This window comes from Malus domestica, chromosome 12 (genome assembly GCF_042453785.1).
Source record: "Malus domestica chromosome 12, GDT2T_hap1".
NCBI classification, from domain to species: Eukaryota; Viridiplantae; Streptophyta; class Magnoliopsida; order Rosales; family Rosaceae; genus Malus; species Malus domestica.
In genome coordinates, this window is record NC_091672.1 from 8,281,240 (window position 1) to 8,307,765 (window position 26,526).

The 26,526-nt window shown below is 37.0% G+C and overlaps 1 protein-coding gene and 1 long non-coding RNA gene across 11 annotated transcripts; both read left to right on the forward strand.

The window, feature by feature from the left end:
- Nucleotides 1-7,777: 7,777 nt before the first annotated feature.
- Nucleotides 7,778-9,426, forward strand: LOC103449717 (uncharacterized). Its single transcript, XR_011574292.1, has 2 exons — nucleotides 7,778-8,463; nucleotides 8,841-9,426. It is a non-coding gene; the product is annotated as an uncharacterized lncRNA (long non-coding RNA).
- Nucleotides 9,427-12,310: 2,884 nt separating this feature from the next.
- LOC139190209 (uncharacterized) lies at nucleotides 12,311-21,486 on the forward strand. 10 transcript variants are annotated; one of them, XM_070810147.1, is made up of 10 exons: nucleotides 12,311-12,395; nucleotides 12,694-12,789; nucleotides 13,366-13,965; nucleotides 14,557-14,582; nucleotides 14,694-14,739; nucleotides 15,546-15,608; nucleotides 16,087-16,148; nucleotides 19,132-19,198; nucleotides 19,998-20,061; nucleotides 20,382-21,486. In XM_070810147.1, exon 10 carries the CDS (start codon nucleotides 20,386-20,388, stop codon nucleotides 21,241-21,243), a length of 858 nt encoding a protein of 285 aa, XP_070666248.1. In that variant the 5' UTR covers nucleotides 12,311-12,395; nucleotides 12,694-12,789; nucleotides 13,366-13,965; nucleotides 14,557-14,582; nucleotides 14,694-14,739; nucleotides 15,546-15,608; nucleotides 16,087-16,148; nucleotides 19,132-19,198; nucleotides 19,998-20,061; nucleotides 20,382-20,385; the 3' UTR covers nucleotides 21,244-21,486. The 10 variants fall into 10 exon arrangements, 9 of the variants coding, with proteins under 9 accessions (XP_070666248.1, XP_070666247.1, XP_070666246.1 ...); XM_070810146.1 differs by lacking the exon at nucleotides 12,311-12,395 and having other exon boundaries at nucleotides 12,542-12,789; nucleotides 16,078-16,148; XM_070810145.1 differs by lacking the exon at nucleotides 12,311-12,395 and having other exon boundaries at nucleotides 12,542-12,789.
- Nucleotides 21,487-26,526: the final 5,040 nt, after the last annotated feature.

A 26,526-nucleotide genomic window follows, 5' to 3' on the forward strand; every position in this document is an offset into this window, starting at 1 on the left:
CTAACTCCTCCGTCCGACATCTGATCGAGGTGATTTCGGTGTCTGTGGAAAGCTCTCATCGAGCCCAACATCCTTGTGGTGTTAGAATTCTAGATTTCCAACCCAAATTCACAAATTGAAGCCACAAACCCACAGGGGCATCCAACGGTTTTAACCTTTTTCTGGTGGGTCCGACGAGTTTCACCATCGATGACCACCACCAAAAGACTCCTCTCAACCCCAAGAGCAAGGCCCAAGCTTTGGAGGAGGCGTCGGAGTTTGTTTTGGTGGTGAATCAACAACTACCCAAATTCTAGGTTCATGCATGTTTGAGCCAAATTTGAGCTTTCCCCGGCCAAATTGGCCTTGGCCGCAGGTATGAAAGTTGTTCCTCTCATCAAGATCTTTATTCCTATAAAATTTGGGAATTTTTGGAGATGTTAGATTTTCCGGTGAAACGAGGCAGCTCTTGGAGGAAATCATCGAGGTTCCTCGACGTGCCGAATTCGAATCCGCCATCCGTTTTTTGAAATTATAACGTTTTAGTATAGTTTTACTGAAAGGTCCCTAATTGTGTTTAGGCGCGTTAGCGGGAAATGATTACATCCTCAATAGTTCGAGCGGCTTTGGGCAATGGAAAAACAAGTGAGTGGACCCCTTCTTAACTTATATATTTTTATAAATATTAACCTAGCATGCATTTCATATTTCATGATTTAAGTATGTTTTATAATATGCTTGATGAATTTCTATAATTATGATTTACAAAATATTATGATTTATTGAAATTACGTTTTTACAAATGGTTATGACTTATTGGAATTTCGTATATGGATTTCTATGGATTTTAAATATGATTTAGGTTGTGGGTTTATGAATGTGAATTCTATGGTTTTCGAATATAATTTATATCATGGATTTACAAATATGGTGGATTTACGGATATGGATTTATTATGGTTATGAAGATGGTTTGAGCTTTCGAACTCCGAGCTTCGATACGAGTTTTGAGTTATGATTTCGATACTTACCTAGTGGGTTATCATACGGCACATCCGCACACCACGGGTATTGTCTATGGCCATAAGACACAGATGATGGAGGAGTGAGATACGATATATTATATACCCCCAGCTTCACCACCAAAAGCAGTGTTAGATAGCTTCACTAGCCACGGCTAGTGTCGATGTGGATGTATGCTATTTTATACCCCTAGTTGAGTACTTCACTGATGAGATTTACAGATTTGCCTTCGGCGACGTTTTCAGCATGGTTTTACCCGTATCGATTTTAAGCACATTTTTCATTGCATGCTAGGGTTTTCATAAAATCTACTATATAGTATTATATATGTTTTCAAAACAGGGGGTTATTATGTTTATAAAGAAAACGGTTTTTCTATTATTAATATTATTATTATAAACTTTGGTCCACTCACATTTTTTGTTTTTGCGCCCCCTCAGGAGTTAGGATTTGAGGAACATGATCATGGCATCAGGGCACTACGACATAAATATTCTCGAGTTTTCTCAGCAGGTATTAGTTCCTTGTTCGTATCTTTTCATAATCATTCTTTCATATTATTCTTAATTAGTTGTATACTCTGAGCACGTTCCTGTTTTGGTATAGTCATTCTAATTGCATATATTTTAGTTATATGCATGTTTAAAATGGCTTCGTCACCCTCGGGTTTCAGCCAGTGCCTACCTGGTATGTCGGGGTTGGGGCGTGTCATGGATGATCGTTGGTTCTAAAGGAACCGAGCTACATATATGGCTTTGCTTCTCATCTACTGAAAACATTACCCTTCTCTCTACAAATTCCCTTCTAACTGTCCACGCTTAAACAAAACCAAAAATCAATTTGATAAATTTTGATCAGATTTTTCTTCAGATTACAGAGAAAGGAAGGGTCATATATTTTTGCTATTTTCAGAGAGAGGATTTGAGGTGGGTTGAGTGATAAGAGTTTTTAGGATATTTGATGGGAGGGATGAGAAAAGAGTAACAACCATCAGGAAAATCGAATTCTTTCTCTGAAATTTCATCAACACTTTGTAAGAACTCCAATTCTTTCTCTCATATTTCATCCGTTTCTGTTAATTTTTGTAAATTTTCAGATTATGGGTCATTCCCAATTTTCATTTTTTCTTCTGGGTTTATGTTATTTTGATGGAAAAAGGTCGTATTAGCAAATAGATGATATTTTAAAATTACGGTCGTCTGATTCACTTATTTTTGTTCATCTCTAATATTTCTGGATTTTTCCTTGTACATTATAGAATTTACTGACATTTGATAAATGTTGAACGAAGTCCTTCAATGAATCTCTCAAGGCGCCCGAAGCTGATATTCAGTTCGCCAACACTCTGTAAGAACTCCAATTCTTTCTCTACTTACACAATTCCAAAGCACTATGTAATAAACAGTGGAATTTTGATTTAGATTGTAGTAATTACTGTGCAATTTTTTTTCAATATGTTTATACACTTACGGTACTCCAATCTCTTTCTCTCTCTCTCTCTCATTTCTTTTCTGTTTTGGAAATCTCTGACTTAACGGACTTCCTGTGTAATCCTTGCTCTAGAACGCAATCTCGACGCTGTTGCGGGCGGAGGAATGCCATCATACGAGCCCCAGAGCACGCTACTGTTGGTAATTTTACTTTTCTGATTTTATATGAATTTGTTGTTTGTTTGATGAGAAAATATGGAAAACTAGAGAAATTTTTTGAATTTAGGGTTGCTATAACACGAATTTTCACTATGATTTGTGGTGGGTTTTGGGTATCTTTCCACTCTTATGCTTTTTATATTGCTTGCATCAACCCCTTTTCGTTTTTTGTCTTCTCTTCCAACTTATGCCCTCAATGATATAAGATAAGGCATTTTTAAATTTATTGCTAATATTTTGAACTTTGTGTTGTACTAATGCCATAAGGCATTTTTATTTTTGACATTTTGTTATGTTGGTTGGAGAGTTGGAGACTTTTGCTCTCTTTGCATTTTGCTATGCTGGTTGGAGACTTGCAAACTATCGATTTTGAATGCTATTGCTCTCTTTATTCCTTAGAATCGAGTATTGGAATTTTGAATGGGAAGGATTGGATGTATGACTTTGTGCTTTCCTGAATGGGTTTAGTTTTGTACAGCTTGAAATGTTGGTATTGTTTTTGTTCATGTGACTTTGGTTCATTGTTAGTTGTGGGATGAGATTTGGGATCTATTTCTCTGTTTCAGTTTTTGCATATCGAATTTTCGAGAGCTATTTGATAATAGTCAGGCCTGTTTAGAGTCGGGTTTTATAACTCAAACCATTTCCAATAGCTATTTGGTAATAGGACAAGTAATTAAGTATGAGTGAGTTCATACATATGAAATCCTGTTTAAGCATACTTTTTCCCTTATGAATATTTCTTCATCTGATAGGCTGATGCTTGGTCTATTGAGAATTTTGCCTCGGTAGCAAAATACTCGTCTGACCAAATTATAGGACAGGTGTGTAATTCTTATTTTGTTATTTTTTTCTCCTTTCTCTCTTTGATACTTTTCATGTGCATTCACTTGGGAAAAATACTTTAGTGTTAATGATATTAATGTTGTAGGATCTATTTCTTCTGGAGCCATAAAATCTGCAAGAGGTTTCCAAGTAAAGGTTGCTGTCCTTTCAGGGCTTGACTTCGGTTACACAGATAACACTGCAGTATACCACACAAAGGTTTTTTTTATTCCCTTTTGCCCCCTTTTTTGGGATATTAGTTACAAAATCTGTTTGGAGCATAGGTGTGAAATTAACAGGAGGGGTTAGTAAATTAATTAGTTAATTTGATTCTCAATGGATATGAGTTAGAGAACTCATTGCAATCTGCAGATATAGCCTAAAGACTTAAAGAAAACAATGTTTGTTTTGAGTACTTCTCATGTCATTGAGGCACAAATGTTGTCCTTGCATTAATTAATTTTCTTTATATCGAAATAGAATAAATTTAATTTTCCTTGATATCCAAATGTATCAAAGTAATTGTGATTGAAGTTTGTTTATGTCTGCTTTCCAAGATTCATTTTTGGTTTCCAGATATCTCACTCCATTTACAAGTGCTTTTTAGTTAACAAAAAAAAGGCTTTTTATTCTTCAGTTTTCAGGACTTCTATTACCGTTTACAAGTCAATCCCACAATGCCAAAGTACAAGAGAAACAAAGATTGGAGGTAATTTTTGCTCTAACTTCTTTGGAAGTTAACTGACAATAGTTTCTAAGACATGTATTGTGCATTTGGCCAGTGTTAACTACTGAATCGATTAAAAAACATTCCGTAGGGGTTGCGCCGCCATTCAATTACTCTTGGGCACCTGAGGAGGGTGTGATCATATGCTTCACTTCAGATACAAGCTCTCACTACTTTGTTTATTTGTTCTCAAAGAATTTGTAATTGATGTTGGAGCAATGTCATTGGAGTACTAATCCCTAAATGTATTTTGTTAACGCAAAGTTTATAGAATACAAATTCAAACTGAAACACTTATTTTACCATGTGTATTCAACTGCTTTGATTGGTTCCTGAATTACTTAGAGATCGGTGTGTTCAATTGTGGTTTTGCAGAATTTTTTGAAGTAAAATATGCCTGAAATGTTTGGTGAAATAAGCATTTTTCAACATGGTAGTTGTGCTGCTGGTTTTTTATGATGTGCCTAATGTTTATTTTGGATTGAATTTTAATTTCTACATAGATTTAGGATTAGCAATCTCTCATGGCAGTTTATAAATGATAATTTGTTCACAAGCTTCTGTGTGCTGTAATTGAGTGTGTTAGCGTTATTTTACTTATCGTTCAGATGTTAAGAAAAAATTCCTCAACTTTACAAGGAATGGGGAAAGATGAATATACTAATACACTTCATTTTCTCTTCAATATCAGTGATGAATATATTTCGTTGGCATCTTTCTTGATAATAGTTTCTCACTCTCCCTTTAAAATATTCGAAAGCGCTGTTGATTTTGCTTTTGTATTTATTTTGTTAGGAATTGATATTGGGAGGTGTTAAATGGACCGTTGGAATGGGTTTTCAAGTCTCTGAGGGCAAGAATGAGATGGGTTTTTGATAAAAGGGTTAGGAGGAGAACGTGGAAAGAATGATATTGGATGCACAATATCACTAATGAACACTTTTCCTTATCTTTGTTTAGAAAAAATTTGAAAGAGCTACTGGTTTTAAGCGTGATTAAATGCAAGATTATTTGCAAAATTTTGTTAAGATTTTTTAATGCTTGGATTTTTATTCCATAAAAATTGTGAGAGGAAAGATATAACGATAGACAAAAAACTATGTTGAACAAGTTTGGATGGTTTAAATTATAGAATTATTTTGTTTGATAGTAGCGACGGTTTCAAATCTCGCGGCAGAGCGCGGGCATTCCTGCTAGTCTATTCTAAAGTTGGGGAGCAATTGATTGTAGCTTAGCTACAGTTAATTGTTGGCCACTCGATTTACGCCAATGCCATCATATCTGAAACTGGGTTGGAGCGTAATTATTAAAAATTAGGAGGGTACTTTTGTCTCTGAACAGATTTCGAAATATTTACAGTCTTGCCAGTTTTGTTATGAGATGGACCCTTGATTTTGCATTATTTACATATCTGCCATTTTCAAAAGGCATGGGCTGCAGAGACGGGGAGGGGGATAGGCGTGTGATGGCAGGGAGGGAAAGGGATAAGGAGGAGTGAGGCTGCCAAAAAAGGGGGTTAGGGTTGATTTTTTCTCCTCAAATCAAGGGTTGGTGTCGGTGATTGAGAGATTGAGAGCGATGTGGGAGAGAGTCAAAGACAGAAACACACCCATTTGGCCTTCATTTATTTTTCTCAAACCCTAGCAGCCACAACATCAACTCTAGCCAATCTCTGCAATAGCGTCGGCTCCTGTTTCTGAAAACCAAAACCGCACAAACCTGGCCTCCATTTCTGTAACTCGGATTGCATTTCATATTGGCAGAAATACAAGGCCAGCCTATGTTAGGATCCTAGTTATTGAGTTTATATCTTTATGGTATTTTGTCTTATCTTTGTAGTAGTTGGCTTCATCCAACGGTTCTGAGGATAGATATGTTCCCATCTGGGCACTCCTCTGCTAGGGTTGTATATAAGCCTCCTTTCACCATTTGGGAAAGGCATGAATGAAAAGAATTGTTATTTTATTTCTTACCTTCCTTGCATTTTCCTTTTCTTCTCCATTCTACGGAATGGGTCCTATCATTTACATCAAGAGGCCGGCATCGGTGTCCGTGGCCGACGTCTTGAAGGCGGTACTCAACCGGCAGTTTCCACAGCAGCAAATCATCACTCAAATCTAGAACTTTCGTGACATGGTCACGATGATGCACCTCCATCAGGATGTTCTAGAGCACCAACTCATCGATCTGCAATACTCTCTCGCAAATTCGGCCATCCTCAGTGCTCGGCAGGAGCAACTCCAACAGACTTGTCTTGAGGAGCTCCGTTCTCTAAAAACCCAACCCACCACCCCCCTCGGCAACCCACATAGAGTATTTCTCCACCACAGCCTACCGCTACCTTCCACCCGTCGAGGACCCCTTTCGTTGCTGGTCCTTCGTCCCTCTCTCCCACCACACCGCCATTCCACTCCTCTTCCCACCTGGTTGGCCATTTCCCCACCTCCAGATATTTACACCAGTCCTCCAGCCAGGGCCAGTTCAGAGATTTTTTAGGCCCGGGGTAACGTCAAAAAATGTGCCCTCACTTTATATAAAAAAATTATTTGTTTTTATACGTAAGACATCAATAAAATTATATTTAGAAAAACACTTCAAACTCAGTAATTTAGAAACACAGAAAAACTAATTTATTTTGTATCGAGAAAAGGAAACCAAAAAACTTTAGGCTTACAAGTAGATAGATTATGAGTTTTGTCTTCCATATGAACTTTTAAAGTGTTTTTGTATAAATCGTGAGATGTTTTTTCTTATTTACTAACATGGGCAATATAAGACTAAAAAAATAATGATATTTTTTAATCTTTAAGGATATGTATAAGTAATGAATGGGCACCAAATTAAACATTTTGATAACACGTCATATGATTTGCAAATTTGGTCTAAAAACTTAGTCTACGTATTAGCCTTTGTTGAATATTTAGACTTGAATTGGAACAAATGTTCAAAAATAGCAACTCACATAGTTACTAACTAGTAATTAAAAATAAATTAACAACCAAACAAAAATTCGTAAAAATTAAAAAAAAATAAACATGCACATAGCATTTTGAACTTAGGACCTCTCATTAATTTTAAATACAAAAACCATTGCTTCTAATTAAACTTCTGATCATTCAGCCAAATTTTATAAATTTATACTGTCATGAAAAGAAAATTGTAAAAATTAGAATTTAAAATAAGCACACATGTGTTTTGAACCCAAGACCCCCTCATTAATTTCAAACAACAAAATCACCGGTTCTAGTTAAATTTCTTTATCATTAGACCAAATTTTATAAATTTATACTCTTATAAAAACGTGTATAAATATGACACGCTAATAATATTGATGCCCCTAATTTTTTGGACTTGGATTGTCTGCCCTCTTAGTTATGGTGCCCTTCCATGCCCTCCTATTTTGTGCGGTCACGGTTAAGTCACGTCAATATTTTATATTAATTTTTTAATAAGATAATAAGACAAAAAATAATTAAAATATAAAATATTGACGTGACTTAACCGTGACCGCACAAAATAGGAGAGCATGGAAGGCACCACAACTAGGAGGGCAGACAATCTAAGTCCTAATTTTTTTTGGCCCCGACGGTCGACCTGCCGGCGCTGCCCTAGGCTGGCCCTGCCTCCAGCGGCTCTGTTTTCCATCTGTTTGCCTCCGACCCACATTCTTCCCACCACTACCCGCCCCCTCCACCAACCCACGACCTCCATTTCACCCACCCCTACCCGATCCCTACGAAGGCTCCTTGCTCCTTCTCCACAGTTTCGACATCTCCGAAACCATCGTGTTCCACCGTTGCTTTCGACATCTCCGTTGTTGACTGCAATGGCGACTCCGTCCAGGACCCGGGCTTCGGTAACGGCTGCGAGCTCCCGCACAATGACTCGTTCTGGCCATACTTCTCCTCAAATCAAGCGTTGCCTGAAAACGATTACTTCCGTGGAGATGAAGAGGAAGCCTAAGTCAGGGGTCCTTGGCTACCGACAGTCCAAGAACTCTTCGAATTTTTCCTCCTCTTCTGTAGGATCAAGCTTGTGCTCCTACTTTCGCACTGACGGTCTCGTCAATACCGTGCTGGTTAATCATGTTGCCGCATATCGCTTGCAGGGTCACTTTTAGACCTGCAATGATAGTCGAGTTGTGCCACCGTTGGGTAACCCCACTGATGCAATGGAAAAACTCTCTCCTAAGGCAGATGTTCTTCAGATTGCCCACCCAATCCACCCACTTAAGGAACCAGACAAGGTCTGCCGTTGTCAGGTACCAATATTGTATTCTCCACTAAAAAAGGCACCGTTGCATTTGGAATTTATTCCACATTATATGACCTTTGCAATGATTGTGTTTAATTCCTATGGGAGTAGAAGCAACATATTGGCCCACGATGTGTTTGACAAAAGGCCAAAGAGAGAAATTTCCCATAAGGTTTACCCTGCATTATCACTTCATTTTCCTGATTGGTGGTTCCTAAAGAGTTTATTACTGCCTAGAAATGTTCAGCGTGATATTGAAATCATTTTGGTTTTTCAACCCACCTTTTTTACTGGCACTTTTGGATGGGTGAGTCTGTGCTTTGTGGATAGTTTTGTAAATATGATGGGGAAAGCTCCGAAGTGAATAGGAAATTTTTTTGGTAGGGAGCAAAGTCAAGGACTACACACTGGAAGTTTCGTTTGCCGTCCACTTCCGCAGTTATTTTGCAGGGATCAGCCCAACCTGGAATACTTCCAGCAGTTGGATTGGGTACATTTGCATTTTCGTTTGGGTAATACATCCATTAGTCAGCAGGTTTTGAGCGCAGAAAAGATATTTGATGCGAAAACGGAGCTAATGGCACTTGCTCACCATGAACAACAAAATGGACTTTCCCTTTTTTCCAAGGATTTACAGGACAGTGGCATTCGTAAGTCTTTCGGATTCATTCCGTTCACTAATCCGCATCTGATTATAGCAGTTTTTAGTGCTCTGCAATTTTTTGGATATATACAACACACAAAAATTTATGTACATATATCGCTCTTTGACATACTGCTTGGGCAAATCTGTCAGCACATGATGATTTTGAGCACTTTCGGTTTTAATTTGGCAGTACGGACTGGGGAATCCATTTTGATAATTTTGACCCAAGTGACAGGCTGCAGCAAACTGCACTACAGACTTCTAGATTTACTGCTAGAGGTTCCATTGTTTGTTCTACCATTTGGAACAATATTTTAACTCTGATGGCCTATAGTTATTTCTCCACGTTCATGAGTGGCTTGACAAGTGATCTACATGCTGATTTCGTACTGTGGTTCACTAGTATCCTTGACCTTTGGCCTGTATGGGAACCGGGAGATGCCTTAACTACAGCTATAAAGTTGATGCTCTCTTCTAAGTTCCAAGAGAACCATTTCAAAGTGCACCCTCATTTCTTGGTTCCGCAACTACACCCCATAAATCCTGCAATACATTCTACTTGTCTACAACCACAGCGGCTTGCCACAAGAATAGGAATTATTCAACATAAATCTAGGCCATTGCACTTGACAGTTCAATCTCAGTACATGAGGTACTGTTCTTGTTCCAATCTTTCAACGGATTATGTTGTTTGCATGACTGGAATACATGGTTTCTTTCATGATTTGGAGTTGTGCATTTATGATCCTGAACCATATCATATTTCTATCATTGGAGTATGTCCGTTTTCAGCCACCTATGTTATTCCTCCACTTCAGAGACTTCTTGGTCTTGTTCTTATTACTGATCTCATGGTTACACTGACTGCTTTTGACAAGCATTTTAATAGTGAGAAGTCTGTAGCTGGGTGCAATGCTACATATCCTGTTGATGTTATAGCCTCTCTGTTTGTGTCAAATAATACTTTTTCTCTGTCAGTTGAGAGAGACTACAAAACCCTTGACAGTTTCAATGCAAATGGGTTATTGCCTTTACACGATTTAATTGAGATGGCTTCTACTGCCTTTGGGCCTCAATGCAAGTGAGATGATTTCTTCTGTACACTTGGAGGGCTTACTTGGTCATGCTTAGGGGACCATTGGTTTGCAAGTGTGGGGTAACGATGGATCGCATGGTCTTGTAGGAAAGATTTTGATTTTGGGCACTACAAGTATCATAGAAGAACCTGCAATGATTTTCATGGAGCCAATCAAGCAAGCTCAAACCAGCAAGAATTTTAGTGACCCTCAGTTTCAAGAAGGGGCCAGCTTTTCTGCCAAGTGTACCTCCCAATTTGTATCCTACCTGCTTGTGCCTTCTAAATCTCCTCATGATTTAATCAATGTATTAAAAGCGTGAGGCGTGGGCGAGGCGTCTGAGGGATAGCCCAGCCTAGGCGTGAGGCGAAGCCTCACAGGACCTAAATTTTTTAATATATACACTAAGCGTACACATATTATATTAAAAAAAAGATTCTTAATAAATAATCAACCTGAGCACGCACATATATTATAAATACATATACACACACATATATATACATATATTATATTATATATATATACATATATATATATATACATATATATATATATATATATATATATATATATAATAGAGGTTGGGAGCAGCCTCTCCATAAATGGGGGTAAGGCTAGCCGACATTCACCTCTCCCAGACCCTGCGTAAAGCGGGAGCCTTGTGCACTGGGTACGACCTTTATATATATATAATAGAGGATGAAAAGCACAATAAGCACACATATAACAATGCACGCTGACGGCACACACATCCATTATATAAAAAATAAAAATCAGAAAACAAGGTAGAGAGATGATAGTGCAAGGAAGAGGTATGAGGTAGTTAAAATCCTACCCAAAATTTGGTTTGGGAGTTAAAAAAATAAAAATAAAATTGCCTGAAATCGCCTGAGGCGCACCTAGGCGGCTCTGGCGACGCCTTCCGCCCACTCCCTAAAAACAAAGGTGGCAACCCTCAAGTCCAGCCTCACATGGCGCCTTGAGGCGAGCCTTTTAAAACATTGGATTTAATTGAGAGTTACTGCAAGACCAACCAACCCAACTTGATGTGGTATGCTATCGTTCTCATCTCCGTGTCCTCTGATAACAATGCTCAACGTTATGGTTCAAATTTGCAAAAGGAGACCAAGGCAATATCACAAGCACTGATACATGGAATTATGGCCTCCCTCACTATACCACTGTATGGATTAATTGGGGGATCATATCGGCATAAGGTGGATCTGCAATACCTCATTGGTTTCATCACTCTTCTCGAGACTTGGTGGCAAGGGTAGTCCTTGAATTCTAAACTAATTCCACATACTTCTGAATTTCCAAGCAAAATATTTGGGAAGAGTTGAGGTATTCAATTGCTTTGTGACAAGTTATTTTCCATACTATTTTTGGACCTCCAACCTACTTACTAAGCATGATGTGAAGGCTTTCGAAGATGATGAAGAAACTCGTATCTTACTTGACCATTCACCGGACATGCTGCTGGTTATGAAATGGGTGATATTGGTACAACATGCACTATCTATTGCCATCTTTAATGCAATAAGGCATTTTCTTACATGGCATCATGGTGTATGCTTTTCTGTCTTCCACCAGTGGCCTGCCATCTCCTTCCTGACTCAAGGTCTTCTGATCCTTTGGAGTGGAATTGTGATCTATTTGGAGATTCACACTGCACTGATTTTGGCTGCATCCATCATGATAATTTCTGGAACCCCAAGGCTTGAGAGATCAAGTAGCACAAGCCTCTACATGCCCACTTGACGGCATGAGGACATGCCTTATTTTAAGGGGGATGGAATGTTAGGATCCTAGTTATTGGGTTTATATCTTTATGGTATTTTGTCTTATCTTTGTAGTAATTGGCTTCATCCAACGGTTCCGAGGATAGAGATGTGTTCCCATTTGGGCACTCCTCTTCTAGGGTTGTATATAAGCCTCCTTTTACCATTTGGGAAAGGCATGAATAAAAAGAATTGTTATTTTATTTCTTACTTTCCTTGCATTTTCCTTTTCTTCTCCATTCCTACATAATGGGTCCTATCAACCTCTCTGTGCGTTTCCAATCTTACCCTCCTCCTAAATTTTATTCCTGATCACAATTTATATGATTAATTTGCTGATTATACTTTCTGAGATTTGGGTTTTTATCTCCTGATTATTTTTTGCAGAGGTTGTATTAATTTTCCTTTGACTGGAAATTTGGGGTTTCTTTAGGTATAATGTTATTAAACTCTGTTACTTATTGGATGTGAAGATCTAATTTAAATTGGTGATTAATATAATTAGATTGTATTAAATTTTTCATGATTTTGTAGAATTTTACGTTTAAATTTGTGGGTTGTGGAGAATTCTTCATTAAATTTCTGGGTTCTTTTGATGTGAGATTTAGTCAATTTTTGTAGTTTTTGTAAAATCCTTCGATTAACTTTTTTTGTTTTGCTCTCTTTTCATATTAGCAAGTTATGGAACCAACTAAGATCAATTAACTTATAACTGACTCTTCTCTCTTCAGGGTTCATGGATTGTTAAGCAGAGTGTGGGAAAGAAAAGGTGCCTCACTGGTTAGGCACTTGAAATCAATTATTTCCATTGGAAGAACTACTTGGAGGTAAAGTTGAAGAAATAATTATTAAAGTACATTAAAAATTGTAACTTGCGTTTTGATATTCTATTACTCCACATGCTAATCCGCTTGGACATTGAATGATGGAGGAGATGGTTTCTTTTTAACTTAGGGCGAATGCAGGGGAATGTGTGCCTCTCATGATTTGCATAAACATAACTTGGATATGAAAGTATAAGATAGCATGAATCATATGTTGTTTTCTTATTTGGATACATTATGTGAATTATTGCTTCTTTAGAAAAGATTAAGGAGGTGAGTTCATCATGGGATTTAAGTTTTAACAATACAACTTCTTAAAATTCAGTAAATGCTCGCATTTGATAGAACTTTACAACAACAACAACAAAGCATTTTCCCACTAAATGGGGTCGGTTATATGAATCCTAGAACTTTGAAGATGGATTTTCAGGTTCAAATTTTGGTTGTATCGGTACTGTGTTTTTACTTTTATTTTATTTGGATGTATGGTTAGGAATGAGATATCTGAAAATTTTGGAGAAAAATTAGCGGCTATTGTTTTACTTGCAAAGTCTTTTAACTTTCTTTTAGCTTTTGCAGTACGTTTGGGAGCAAGCTGAAATTGATATCATTGAGCACATGACAAGAATAAGCCTTCATTTCCATCTCAAAAAGCAGCAGAAGAAAATTAAACAAGCATTTTCATACAGCTGGAGGCTGTAAGTTGTTTATGTTTTTCCAGTTATAACTTACTTGATAATATTTTGTATTTCTAGTGAATTATGAATTACTGAGTGACAATTACTCATGTGTCACTGGTGGCCACTGCCTGAGATCAAAGACTACTTAGAAGATAAAGGTCGTACCCAGTGCACAAGGCTCCCGCTTTACGCAGGGTCTGGGAGAGGTGAATGTCGGCTAGCCTTACCCCCATTTATGGAGAGGCTGCTCCCAAGTCTCGAACCCGAGACCTACCGCTCATGGGCGAAGGCACTTGCCATCGCACCAAATGCGACCTCTAAAGACTACTTAGAAGATGCAACCTTTAAATCCGTTCATTTTTTTACTGCGCAAGATGCAAGACAACAGAAAAATCCGAAGAACAGAGGAGTTTACTATCGGGCGAGACATAAAATATGAAGAGATGAAACGTATCTTGGAATGCATACATCATAGGTGTTGTATAGCTCCATGCATCTGGTAAGCTTCACGCTGAGATTGCATTCAATTGCTATCCCGACCAAAAGAACTTACAGTAGATCATTACTAACTTGGGGTACATTGAAAAGAGTTTAGGACTGGCAGTCTTCTACAAGTTAGGGAAGAATACCATAATTTACATTTTGTATAACTCCCTGTATTAACATGTGTATTTTTAGCGGTATTGAAAACTATTGAATAAAACATTTTGCAGTGGGTTTTGTTGATTATATAACAACTGTGAATTTTGGGCAGTCGGGAAGTTTTGGAGGTCTTGCGATTTTTTGTGTCGTGCGTTGTGTAAGGCTAACACCTTTTCATGTCTTATTTTAAGAGGCAATATTTAAGTTGGTGAATTAGCAGTAAATTAGTGTTGTGCAAGTTAATTAAGTTCTGCATATTGTAAGGAACACCTGAACACATGAATGTAATGTGTATATGAACACCACTCCTTGACACATTTTCAAACTTTTCTACACTTTTTATGGGTTATTTTCTTTTGAGTTGATTTTTGAAATTTGAATGCAAGATGCTAATACATCCGTCCAAATTTGGTATTAGTACGATTTATTGATTTTTGATTGGGTGCAGGAACTGTGGGAAACAAGTGTATTCGGGTATGGATTCTTGACCTTGGCTATTTCATTGACTTGGATTAGTGTCAATTAATCCAATTTTTTGTCATGATTTTCTATTTGGATTTTTTATTTTATGAAACATGTGTACAGTGTTTTGACATACAGGTGGATTTGACATAGCTCATGCTTCGGCTAGGTAAATAGACTTCCTCGGTTGTTTTGCTTGGATTTTCATACTGTTTGGGTCTAGACCACATAAGCACAGTGGCTGTTGGTTTGAACTTTGAACTAAGAATTGATGCAGATTTGGATTTTTAATTTCTTATGGATAATCCAATAGAATTAATACTAAAAATTTACCAATGGATAACACTTCAAAGTTTATTGTATAATATAATAATAATTTCGAGTTTTCATATAAAGTTTGTTTCTTTGAAGTATACCTATATAGTACTTTCTCTTATATATGATTCGTATAACATGTTTTTTGCACGTGCAACAATCTGATTGTCGGTCTTTCAACATGTGAGAATCACTGTAAGAGTGCATTACTATGCGTAACCCAACTAATATACTATTTTGTATATCTTTTGCGAACAATGAGTTGACACTCGAAGTGATTGAGAAACTTTGGTGGGCTTATCAATAATAATTTCAATTTTTCAGTATAATTTCTGTTGCTCAAAAGTATGTGCGTAGAGTATTTCTTCTTATATATGGATTAAGTGGATTTTGATGTTCATTTGTCTGTGTGTTGGTTGCTTTCTGCCCTTTTGCTTCTCAAGAAACCGAATGCAGGTTCCTTTTTCATTTCTTATTTACATACCCTTTTAATGAATGTCCATAATTTAGGCTTTTGATTTCTGGCTGTGAATGTGTGATTTGATGATCAAGCTAAACTGCATTTGTAGTTTAGCAGTAGGTTATGAGGTGGTGGACTACTCTTGGGAACTTGCATAATACTGAGTGGGGTATTCTGCTATCGTTTTCTTCATGTTTCAGGCAGTTGCTACTTTAGGGACTTACGGCAGCATTAGAGATGGGAAAGAAGGTGATATGTCAAAGGTAATTTCATTATTCGTTCAATTTTGATGGTGGTCCTTATCTTTAGTTATGTTTATTTTCTATGTTGTATATATCCATGTACATATGCGCGTGTGTGTGTAGATTGATCATCTAACAAAAAAACATGCTAAAACTATAGAAAATGAAAATTATGTATTATTGTGTAAAGGTGCTGCCTTTCTATTTTTTTTGTAGTATACTACTTTTATTGTGCTGGGCACCATTCTCTTTCATTCATAAGTCATTTGCACACAACAATTTAGAACATTTTATGTGTAAATTTCCAAAATCATGGTACTGTTGATGGTTGCTCTCTAAGCTGCGAAATCAGGTATAAGAAAATCTTAGCTGTGAATTTTTTTATTGGTGAACTTGATGACCTTACTAGGTTCATAGTGTATTGAAGTTGGATGATTTCTTAAATGTAGTCTTGAAGTGCAAGAACTGTGGAACTTACAATGGTTGGCAGGCATTGCAGTGTACCATGTGCAAAGGATTTGGGAGGGTGCAATACCAGGTGGAGAATTACACCTTGAGAAGGTAGACTTTCCTTCATTTAGATTTTGACCTCTATGTCTGGAAAATAAGATTTGTGATTTTGGTATGCATATGGTTCTTGGTTTTAAGAACAAAAGTTACTTTTGTTTTGATATTGCAATTTAGTTGGTGTCTGTGCCTGAGTGTGTGTTTTGTGAATTTGTTTTTAGGACTAAAGTTATATATGTTTTGAAATGACATGCTTGATTCATTCAAAAGTAGGAAAAGATGGGATTTTTAGTTGGTTTATATAATCTTTTATACAAAGTCTTAAAATGCCATGCTTGATTCATTTAAAAGTAAGAAAAAATCGGATTTTTGTAGTGAAATTGTCCTGTTTTGGTTCAATGGTCTAGGCAATATGGACAAAAGTTACATTGGTTTTCAAATGGCATGCTTGATTCATTCAAAAGGACCAGAGAATTAACTGTTCTAATCAGTAATTCCCACTCTGAGAACTTGAGACCTTGGACTGATACGCATTTCTGAGATTTAGTTTTTATTTTTTTTATAGAATATTTAAAGGTGGTTTTAAACTTTTACTGTAATTATAGAAGTATGGATCTTTGATTCCATATAAATTACTGTTTATATATGTGAATTCAAGAGGGGAGAATTTGTATGTGGATGTAATAAGTATGGGTGGCTTTGAGAAGGTTTGGCTATCTATTTTATATGTAGTTCTTCATTTCACTAAATTAAAAATGAATTATTAATTTTTCACTTTTAAAATAAAAGATGAAAGAAAGGGTTCTTTAGAGAAAGGCCCTTGAAACTCCTATTTTCCAAACAAAAACCCACCCAATAATCAATATTCAAATAAAACTCAAATTTCAAATAGACTACCATGTAGACAAATATGTAACCAATTATTACAACATATTTACAACTTATGCCACAAAACCCTAATTATGTCAATAAATAGTATTACTCACCCTAATTATGATTATCAATTAACCCCATATGGAAATTTACCTTTCTTGTATCATAAATATTAGTAACATGCATATATAGTAACATGTTATATATACACTAATCTATGTAAAATATTAGTGTATATATAACATGTTACTATATATGCATGTTACTAATATTTTACATAGATTAGTGTATATATAAGTTATAAATAGTATTACACTAATCTATGTAATTAGATAATTGTAGGTAAATTATTTTACATAGATTAGATATTTTTTATTTGTTATTATATATGCATGTTAAAAATAATTTATCTATATTTATATGTAAATAATAAGTAAATTAATTTTGAATCAAATAGCATTTATTTTGTAGGTAAATTAAAATAGTAGTTACATTATTTTGGTCAAGTTAAACAGTGCCTAAATTATTTTGTAAAAACTAAACCAAGACAAATTATCACCATTAAAATGAAACAATAGATACGTTATTTTTTATTTGATTAAACAATAGGTAAATTATATTGTAGGTACATTATATTTGTAAAAAAAAAAAAATAGGAAAATTGAAAGTAGTAGATATATTATTTTTAACCAAATCTCCTTTATTTGTAGGTGAATTATTTGTATGCATTATATATACACGCACACACACACATATATATAGGGGTTTTTAGATCTAGGTCCAAAAACATAGATGATTTTTAGGAGTGAGTCCAATTATCTAATTACATGTTTTTATTTCTTTTATACTCATTTTATATATTTTTAAAATATTAAAAATCAATTAAAATCTTCTAATATTATGCATTTTTCAACTCCAAAAAATCTAATTAATATCTTACAACAACAAAAACTAATATACTAACATAAATTATCTACAAAACATTCTACCTTAACTCAAGTAACAAATATATAAATATATACTATACCTGTAAGCGAGATATGAAACCTAACTAAAAGGTAGGAAAAAACATAATATACCTACAAGCAAGACACATTAATTTGTGACATGTTGATTATAAAAAAGAATCTGTCATATAGATACATAAAAATAATTAACTTGTGATATAGGTTGTCACAGCCCGTCCCAAGATTCTATTTATCGAGGTTGTGAAATGATGAAAGTACCCTTGACGGTTATTAAGGTATGTGTGTGCTATGTTATTGAATATGCATATTTCCTAAGTTTTGGAAAATTTAAATTGGATAAGGTTGTATTTTTGTGGTTAGGGAGTTAAGGAAATGGATGGTGATTATTTTGGGATGGACCACACACACATACACACGGGTCAAACCCTTCCTCTCTCTCCCCTCGTGCTCTCTCTCTCTCCTCTCCGTTTCAGTCTCACTTTCTCCCTCTCGAAAACGTACGGACCAAAGCATAAAACCCTCCAATCATCACGGATCGACGCCAAAAGGGTAAGGTTCTTCATCCTTTCGACCTCCTGAGTTGAATGGTACCATTTTTAGAACTTAGAACCCTCGATATCACGTTGAAAACTCAAGGTCCGATTTGAGTACTGTTCATGCATTCGTGATGTGTTGATTTTCAAGGAATTCTAAGCTTATAGTGAGCTTAGTGAGGTCCTAAGGAAGCTCGGAGTTCTTAGTTTGAAGGTTTTGGACGTCGGGATCGTTGAGTTCGAAGTTGGCCAATTTTCTTGAAATTTCTCCGGTGAGATTTCGTAGTTTTTAGAGCCTTCAAGTAGTGTAATGTGATTCTACATGATTAGGGTTTCATTTTGATATAAAATGCGTGAAAAATGGTTGAGAAATGACGAAGAACAAGGAGATTGAAAAATCTCCAGTTTTCCGATGACCGGAAAAACCAGTCCGGCGACTGGAGGAAGAAGATGACGCGCGTGGCACGCGTAGGTCCGTGCCCCTCCCGGCGCGTGGGGGCGCGTGCAGCCTCGAAATTTTTTTCTACAAATACCTCGGTGTCCGTGACGTCGAGTAGGTCACTGTGGTATATTCATATACCCAATTGAGCACCGTATGAGAAATTATTACGAATTGTCGGTTATGTGCTTTAAATAACGTTGTTTTAGTTGTTTCGTATATAGGTGATACCTATCCCGAGGACGAGCGGATCCAATGGCGTCACGGGGGTTACGACCTTTCGACTTATCAGTGAGTGGGCAGTTATTTTCTGTTATTACCTATATACTATTGATTTTTCCCAGAAATTGAATTTAAATGAAAGTATGTTTTCAAATGCCATGCATGCATATTATGAATTATATGAATTAGTAATTGATGCATATATATATATGAATTGGTAGTGTAGACGTACAAATGAGTATCAAGTGAGTTTTATGTTATTTATGTGAATCATTGATGATGTGAATTGTGGTGTTAGTGCTTATAGTATTCACCGCACCGCACGCTCACTTTGGATCCAAGTAGGTGCATGTCGTACAGACCATGAGAGGGTTCCGACATGCTAGTCGTACAGATCACTAGAGGTGGTTCCGACTGGTAGGTGACCTTAGATTATGTGCACAAATGATTGTTGAGAGAAGCATTAGAGCGTATTATTACACCATTCTTGTTGTACAGACTACTTCAGGTAGTTCCGACTTATGTGCAGAGTAATGCAGTACAGGTCACCGTGGTGACTCCGGTTGGTTTGAATTTTGAGCTATGGAATTAACCGTACAGGATCAACTGCAGGGTCTCCGGTTGATTCATTATGTCACCTGTTATATTGATGCATTCATAATCTGTTATTGACATTTATGGCATGGCATATTTTCTGGAATTGATAAAGATTGATGATTTGAGATATATGAGGAATTATTTACTATTAGGTTATTTTCTGGGAAAGTATACAGGTTTTACAGCGAGGAGTTAGAATTGTTTTTGATGAAATGTTTTCGAAAGGCTTTGGTTTTACTGACCCACTCAATTTTGTTTTGCGCCTCCCCAGGTTCTAGTTAGCAGCGTTGGTGGCCCACGAGGATTCCCATGACGTACTGACAGAATACATAAATGTAGGACTCACCTGCGGGTGTTGTATTTTAGTTATGGTCCTACTTGACTGCACCTAGTTCTTAAGCTCTGAATTTGTGTGTTTCACACTTAAACTTACACTAACACGTTACTTGGTTATTATTGCTTGTATTTGGTTTTTGTTTATTCGTGTTTCTCTTATCTTTTGCTTCCGCGTCGCACTTTTGGTTACGTCACACTTACGTGACAGCCAGCACGCCTTGATTCTAGGATCGGGGTGTGTCAGTTTGGTATCAGAGCCTAGGTTGCAGTCCTGTATAAATTGTTAATGCTCTAATGATCTTTTGGTGTCTTCTGTCAGAACTATGCCGCCTCGTAGGGAATCACGCCGTGCTTCTGAGTCTAATTTCCCTGATATAACTCAATTAGGGGAAGCGATGGCCCATGCCTTTCAGAATGCAATCCGTCTTCCTACTCCTCCTCAAAGAACACCCTTAGAGACTATGTATAATCTGAAATTGGACCGTTTCATGGGCAATGAGGGTCATGAAGGGGCCAAAAAATGGTTAGACCATATTGAGAAGACTTTTCAAGTGATGCAGAGTCAAGGGAATCTTCCTGCTAATAGATGGGTGGAGACCACTACTTGGTTTTTAGGACGAGAGCCAGCAGCTTGGTGGGTAAATCAGACTAAGTTTATATCGCCTGAGATGGCAGCTGACTGGGAAGTATTCAAAGAGAATTTTATGAAAAGATTTGTTCCTCCGGAGTACATTGACCGTAAGAAGCAGGAGTTCACTCAAATGAAGCAAAAGAATATGTCAGTGCATGAGTATTACAGGAAATTTACAGACTTATCTCGTTATGATCCTGATACAGTTGGTAATCAGCCAGAGATGCTTCGTCGTTTTAAGCTAGGAACTAAGAGGAAATGGCGGACTTTTGCTAGTGCGATTCATTGCACCGATTATCATGAGTTTTCTGAGATTTTGGTTCGGATGGAGGATTCCGACAACCTTCCTAGTAACAGTGAGGATGATGAAGATAAGAATGATAATCAGAAGAAAGAGGATAGGGGTAAAGGTATCTCCACTCAAGGACCCCGTAAGACACATAATTTCAAGAAAAGTGGAGCGAGCTCGAGTTCTTCCAGTGGAGGATTTAGTCTCACAGGCCCGAGGAGAGGTGGAAGATTTGCTGGTGGACCCAGGTTTCAGAGATAGAGAGATTTTGGTGGTGCTGGTGGTTCTGGTGCTCCGTTGTGCCGCCGTTGTAATTTTAGACATCATGGAGAGTGTAGGAGAAGTGGTAGTGGTGGTGCTTGCTACACTTGTGGGCAGAAGGGACATAGGGCTGCTCAGTGTTCCCAAAGTCAGCAGAGATCTCACCAGTCTGCTATGCCACCTTCAGCGCCGATTCAGCAGAGCTTTGGATTAGGCAGTTATGGTCAGATGGGTCGTGGTGGTGCTTATTGATGCGAGAATTACTTGACACACAAATTAAACCCTCTTTTTGACAATTGTAGTATAGATGTAAGTAGGGTATCGTTCTAGGCCGGGGATTAGGAGGGATTGCTAATCTATTCTAAATTAATTTAAAAATATTAAACAAGACTCAATGATACAAAACTAGGCTAAAAACTCTAATAACTCGAAACACACTTAGGATGACTCAAAATAATGAAAATGATCTGATTAAACACTAAGAACTGAAATGGACGGAAATTGAATTAAAAGACTAACAATAAAGAAAACTAACTAAATAATATAATTTAATAATGGATGGGTGTTTGGTTTTGATGAAAAGTAAATTAAACTTAATTAAATTACAGAATTGACAAAAACATAAAATTAAGGTAAAATGATAAATGACAGACTAGCTAGAGGGTTCTTCTCCACACATGACACATATGCAACCTAAATTAATTTTCAGTTGTTCTTTCAATAAGTTGTGAATCTCAATACTCCAGATTAACCGTGAACAGCACTTTTTTAATCTTCAAGTTTTCCTTAAGTTATTGAATTGGACGGGAAAACGCATACAACAATTCAAAACATTCTTCAAAAGTCCCCTACGTGGAAAGCACAATAGAGATACAATCAAAGATCATTAAACTTTGTGAAAACTATAAGCATTGACGAGGCATTCGTAACTATGAAAAGCATGATACTCTTGCCAAGAATTTACTTAACGTGATTGTGACTAGCAACCTTTACTACTAATCATGGCTTTGAATTAACCTCTAGCCAAAATCAATTTATTTACACATTATTAAAAATAGAAATAAAATAGGAGTTTGGAAAGATTAAACCGAAAGAAAAGGAAGTGAAGCTTTGCTCTCTGCCCTCACTGTGCTTCTGTTTGTCTACGCCCCTGCGCCCATGCTCTCCTCTGCCCGCGTGTTCTGCTGCAAGGCAGCTTTCTGCTTCTTCTTCCCGTGTCTATCCCTCTGTCCTCTTTCTGCTCTCCCTGACCTTTTTCTTATCCCCCCTCATCAAGCTGCCAAATGGCAGCTTTCCTCTGGACTCCCTCCTCTCCGTTTCCCTCTCGCCTCTCACGCTGCCCAAAAGGGCAGCTCCCTGTGCTCACCCTGTCCCTTGCGTCTCTGCAAGCTGCCCAAGGGGCAGCCCCTTTCTCCCGCTCCTCAGACCCCCTTGTTGCCTGTCTTCCCTTCTGCTTTTATTCCCCTCTTTCTATTTCTCTGATCTGCCAGTCTCTCTCCCCTTCTTTGGATTCTTTTTTTCCGTCCCCCGTGTGGACTCCTCCATTTCCTCTGCTTTGCCAGTTGCTGTCCCCTAATTCTTCTGACTTCCTTGGATCCCTTTGTCGCTGACCTGCTTTCCTCCAGCTGCAAAGGCAGCTTGCTTTCCTCTATATTCTCCTCCCGATGCTCTCCTTTTATTTTCATTTAGTTTCTAGCAGCCCCACATAGCAGAAAAATAAGTTCTTTGGATCATGTTACTCCTACAAACACAATATATCAAAAGTATCATAAATACTTAAAGCTTCCAAATAAATTAGACAAGAAAAGAAATATAAAATGATGAAATATAAAATGATGAAATATAAAGTTTAAATATTGGTTTATCATTTAGCGTCACAATGAGTTAGCAATATTGTAATTTAAATTTGCTTTTCACGAATAAAATTTCACTTATTCTATTTTTATTTTCTTTGCATAACAAATCCTATAAACACAAAAATAACGTAAATAGCTCAAAAATATAAGGAACTAACTAAGAAAAGACGGGTAAATTTGAAGTAAAAATATATATAAATATGATCCGATCAAATACCCCCACACTTAACTTTTGCTAGTCCTCGAGCAAAACAAAGAAAACATGAAAAGTAATAACATGAAAAACATTAGTTTCCCCCTATGTGACTCTCATAGAATTTCATTCGAGAAAACAAATCATCAAGAACCATAGCTAGCACCAAACAAACTAATCCAAGTTCATTTTCCTTATTCAAATATCAGCAGTAATCTTTGAATCATCCTTGAAGTGTAGTGTGTGAAATAGCCATGCTAATGCAATTTCAAGTTTTTATTTTTAAAATCATCATATGCAAACTAGCGAACTTCTCACGGGATATGCACTCAATCACACATGTGTTTAGTTTTAATGTGTTTCGCTCAAAGAATCAAATGTGAAATTTCTACTATAAGCTTGCATAAAGATCTCATCTCCACAATCATAATTGCAAAACTTAAATCAAGAGGACTTTTATTGGATGTAATGAGGTTTAGGGAGAGGGTTATTGAAATGAAAGAATAGGAAAACACAAGTTCCAAGCTACATTGCAAGCAATTCTTTTCTTTAGATTCATAAAAACTCAAGATCTCCAACGATTCTTCTAACACCTCCAACCACACCCTTAACTGAAACTTTAAAAACTTTTTATTTTCTTTGTGTACAATCTTTCTTTTTTCTTTTCTCTTTTTTTTTTTTTTTTTTTTTTTAATTTTTTTTTTTTTTTTTTTATACAAACATGAAATACCCCCACACTTATTCTTTTGCCAAACACCTTCAAAGTACTTCATAAACGTTTCTCATAAGACAATCTCGCATTGCTCGCTTGGAAAGGGTAAGGAAAAAAATTTCAGGTATAAGGGTAGACATATCTGGTGATAAGAAATAAAAGGCTCAACATACACGGCTCAAATTGGCAATCTAATGATATCATTTTTCTTTGGGAAACATGGTTATTTGGTCCATAGTGGTAAACCTAATGCCTCTATCATTTCCAAGTTCATGCAATCAATGACAAACATTTCGAAAGATCGTTACGCAAGTTCTAGAGATGTATCTCACATAAGTTCCTCACACATGAAAGAATAGGAGTGTATGAAAAATGCACACACTTTCAATCGGCTCGAAAACTCACATAGGATGTATATGGTCACTAAATTCACATATGAAGCTTTAAGTCATACTTTAGTTTCACATCAACAAGGCTATGTGCATTTGGTTTTTCAAAGATGATCAAACATGTACATAACTAACAAGAGAATTAGGAATTTCATAAAACACATGTTAACTAAGTTCTTGATGATCATGGTTCAAATTTGATCCAATTATATCATTGGGTCGGGAAACTAACAAAAATCTAATTCAAAACAATAAGGGAAACAAGACAATATTTTTTTTTATTTTTAAATTTTCCGAAATTTTTTTAATTTAAATTTTTTTTAAAAGAAAACAAAACTAATTAAGAACACAAAAAACAACAACACAGAGACAAATGAAATTCTGGAGATTTCTACCCCCACACTTAAACTTGACATTGTCCCCAATGTCAGAAAACACTATAATGCAAATAAAAATAAAATAAATAAATAAATAATAAGAAACAAAATAAAGCAATTAGACTGAAAACTTCCCTAATTTGCAGTAAAATCAAGCGATGACCCCCCAAGCTAAAATTCTGCAATCAACTTCAAGGGTGGAAATAACCAAAAGTTCCTGCAAAGAAAAGAAATAATTCAGTTAAGTAACGCAAGAAAATTAATTAAAAAAAAATTGCAAACGAAAAATTGAAAATTACGATAAAAGATAATGAATAAAACTAATAAGTAATCATTGGTCGTGCTTGTTGACTTTCCACAGCTTTCCTCTTGAACAGGGTGACACTTAGCTTTTCACTTGCAAGTGATGATTTTATGATATTGTACGGCGGAGCTTTGCTCTTTGGCGATGTTGTTGAAGTTTCTTGAGTTCTTCAACTCAGATTCCTTCTGCTCTCGAGTTGATTGTGCAGGCTCAATTCCTTATTTGTTCTCCAAGCAGATGTGGCAGCTTCTCTAGTTCTTCATCTCAGACTCCTTCCGCTGGGATGATTGTGCAAGCTGCATTCTTCTCTGCTTGTTTCTTCTGCACGTTGTCTACACATGCTGCTGGTATCATTTTCGCTTGCCTTATCTGTTCTTCGGATAGATGTGGCAGCTTCTTTGGAGTACATCAGCAGTGGAAGACGAGTACTCGAGAGCAATTTCTCCATGTCCTGCAGGTTAGAACAAAGACAAGGAAAAGGACATGGAGAATGCATGATATGAGATACTCTTGCTTTCAACCTTTATGATATGAAATACTTTTGCTTTGAATGGGTTGTTCGCAGGAGTATCCCAAGGAATGAGGAACACAGAGTGACTCGAGAGGATTCTTTGGGAATGCATTTTCGGAGATGAAGAAGTGTTGAGAGGGTGTGCTGAGAGAGTGTGCTTTTGTTGTGGAAGGCGAAGGTAGAAACTTATAGGACTTGTCTTCACAACCGGAACTGTTCTCTCACTTAGTGTCGGCAGCCGGTAGATGGATGAATAGTACAAATTACGCGCTTTCTGACAAAGCTGCCCGTAATTTCCGCAAAGCAGATTCCTCATTGATATCTGGAATCGGCGTTTCGAGCTCTGAGCATCGTCGATTGTAGAGGTAGCATGTGACACGTGCGGATAAATCTGGAAAAGAAGATTTGCCCGTGGGTTGAAGCCCAGCTTTTGAGAAAGCTAGCGTGTCTTTGACTGTTGAATTTCCCTCTTCGATTTCTGAATTGGTGCTTCGACAAACTGCCCGAGAATTTCGCAAAGCAATTTGCGTGTGACAAGTGACGACACGTCTGGACAAATTGATCTTTTGAAATCCGGGGTTCGGCTCGTGGTTTCTGAGCAAGCCCAGCCTTTAAGAAATGAAACGCCTCTTTTGAGAAAAGAATCCGGCTTTTGAGAAAGGAGCCCCGCCTCTTCGATTTGCGAGAGGACGCTTCATCGATTTCTGAGGAGCGCCTCTTTGATTTCTTCCTTTTTATAGAGGCGTTAATCTTGCTCCACAACACACTTATCCCTCCAGTAAACACTCTCTTCTTGCACTTCCGAAATCTTAACCTGTCCGATCTCTTCTTTCTCAACACCACCTCTGAAAAATGTCTGGCCCTTCTGATCGTCGTTTTGACTTGAACATTGGTGAAGAGGCAGCTCCGCCTTCACCAGACAACATATGGCGGCCATCCTT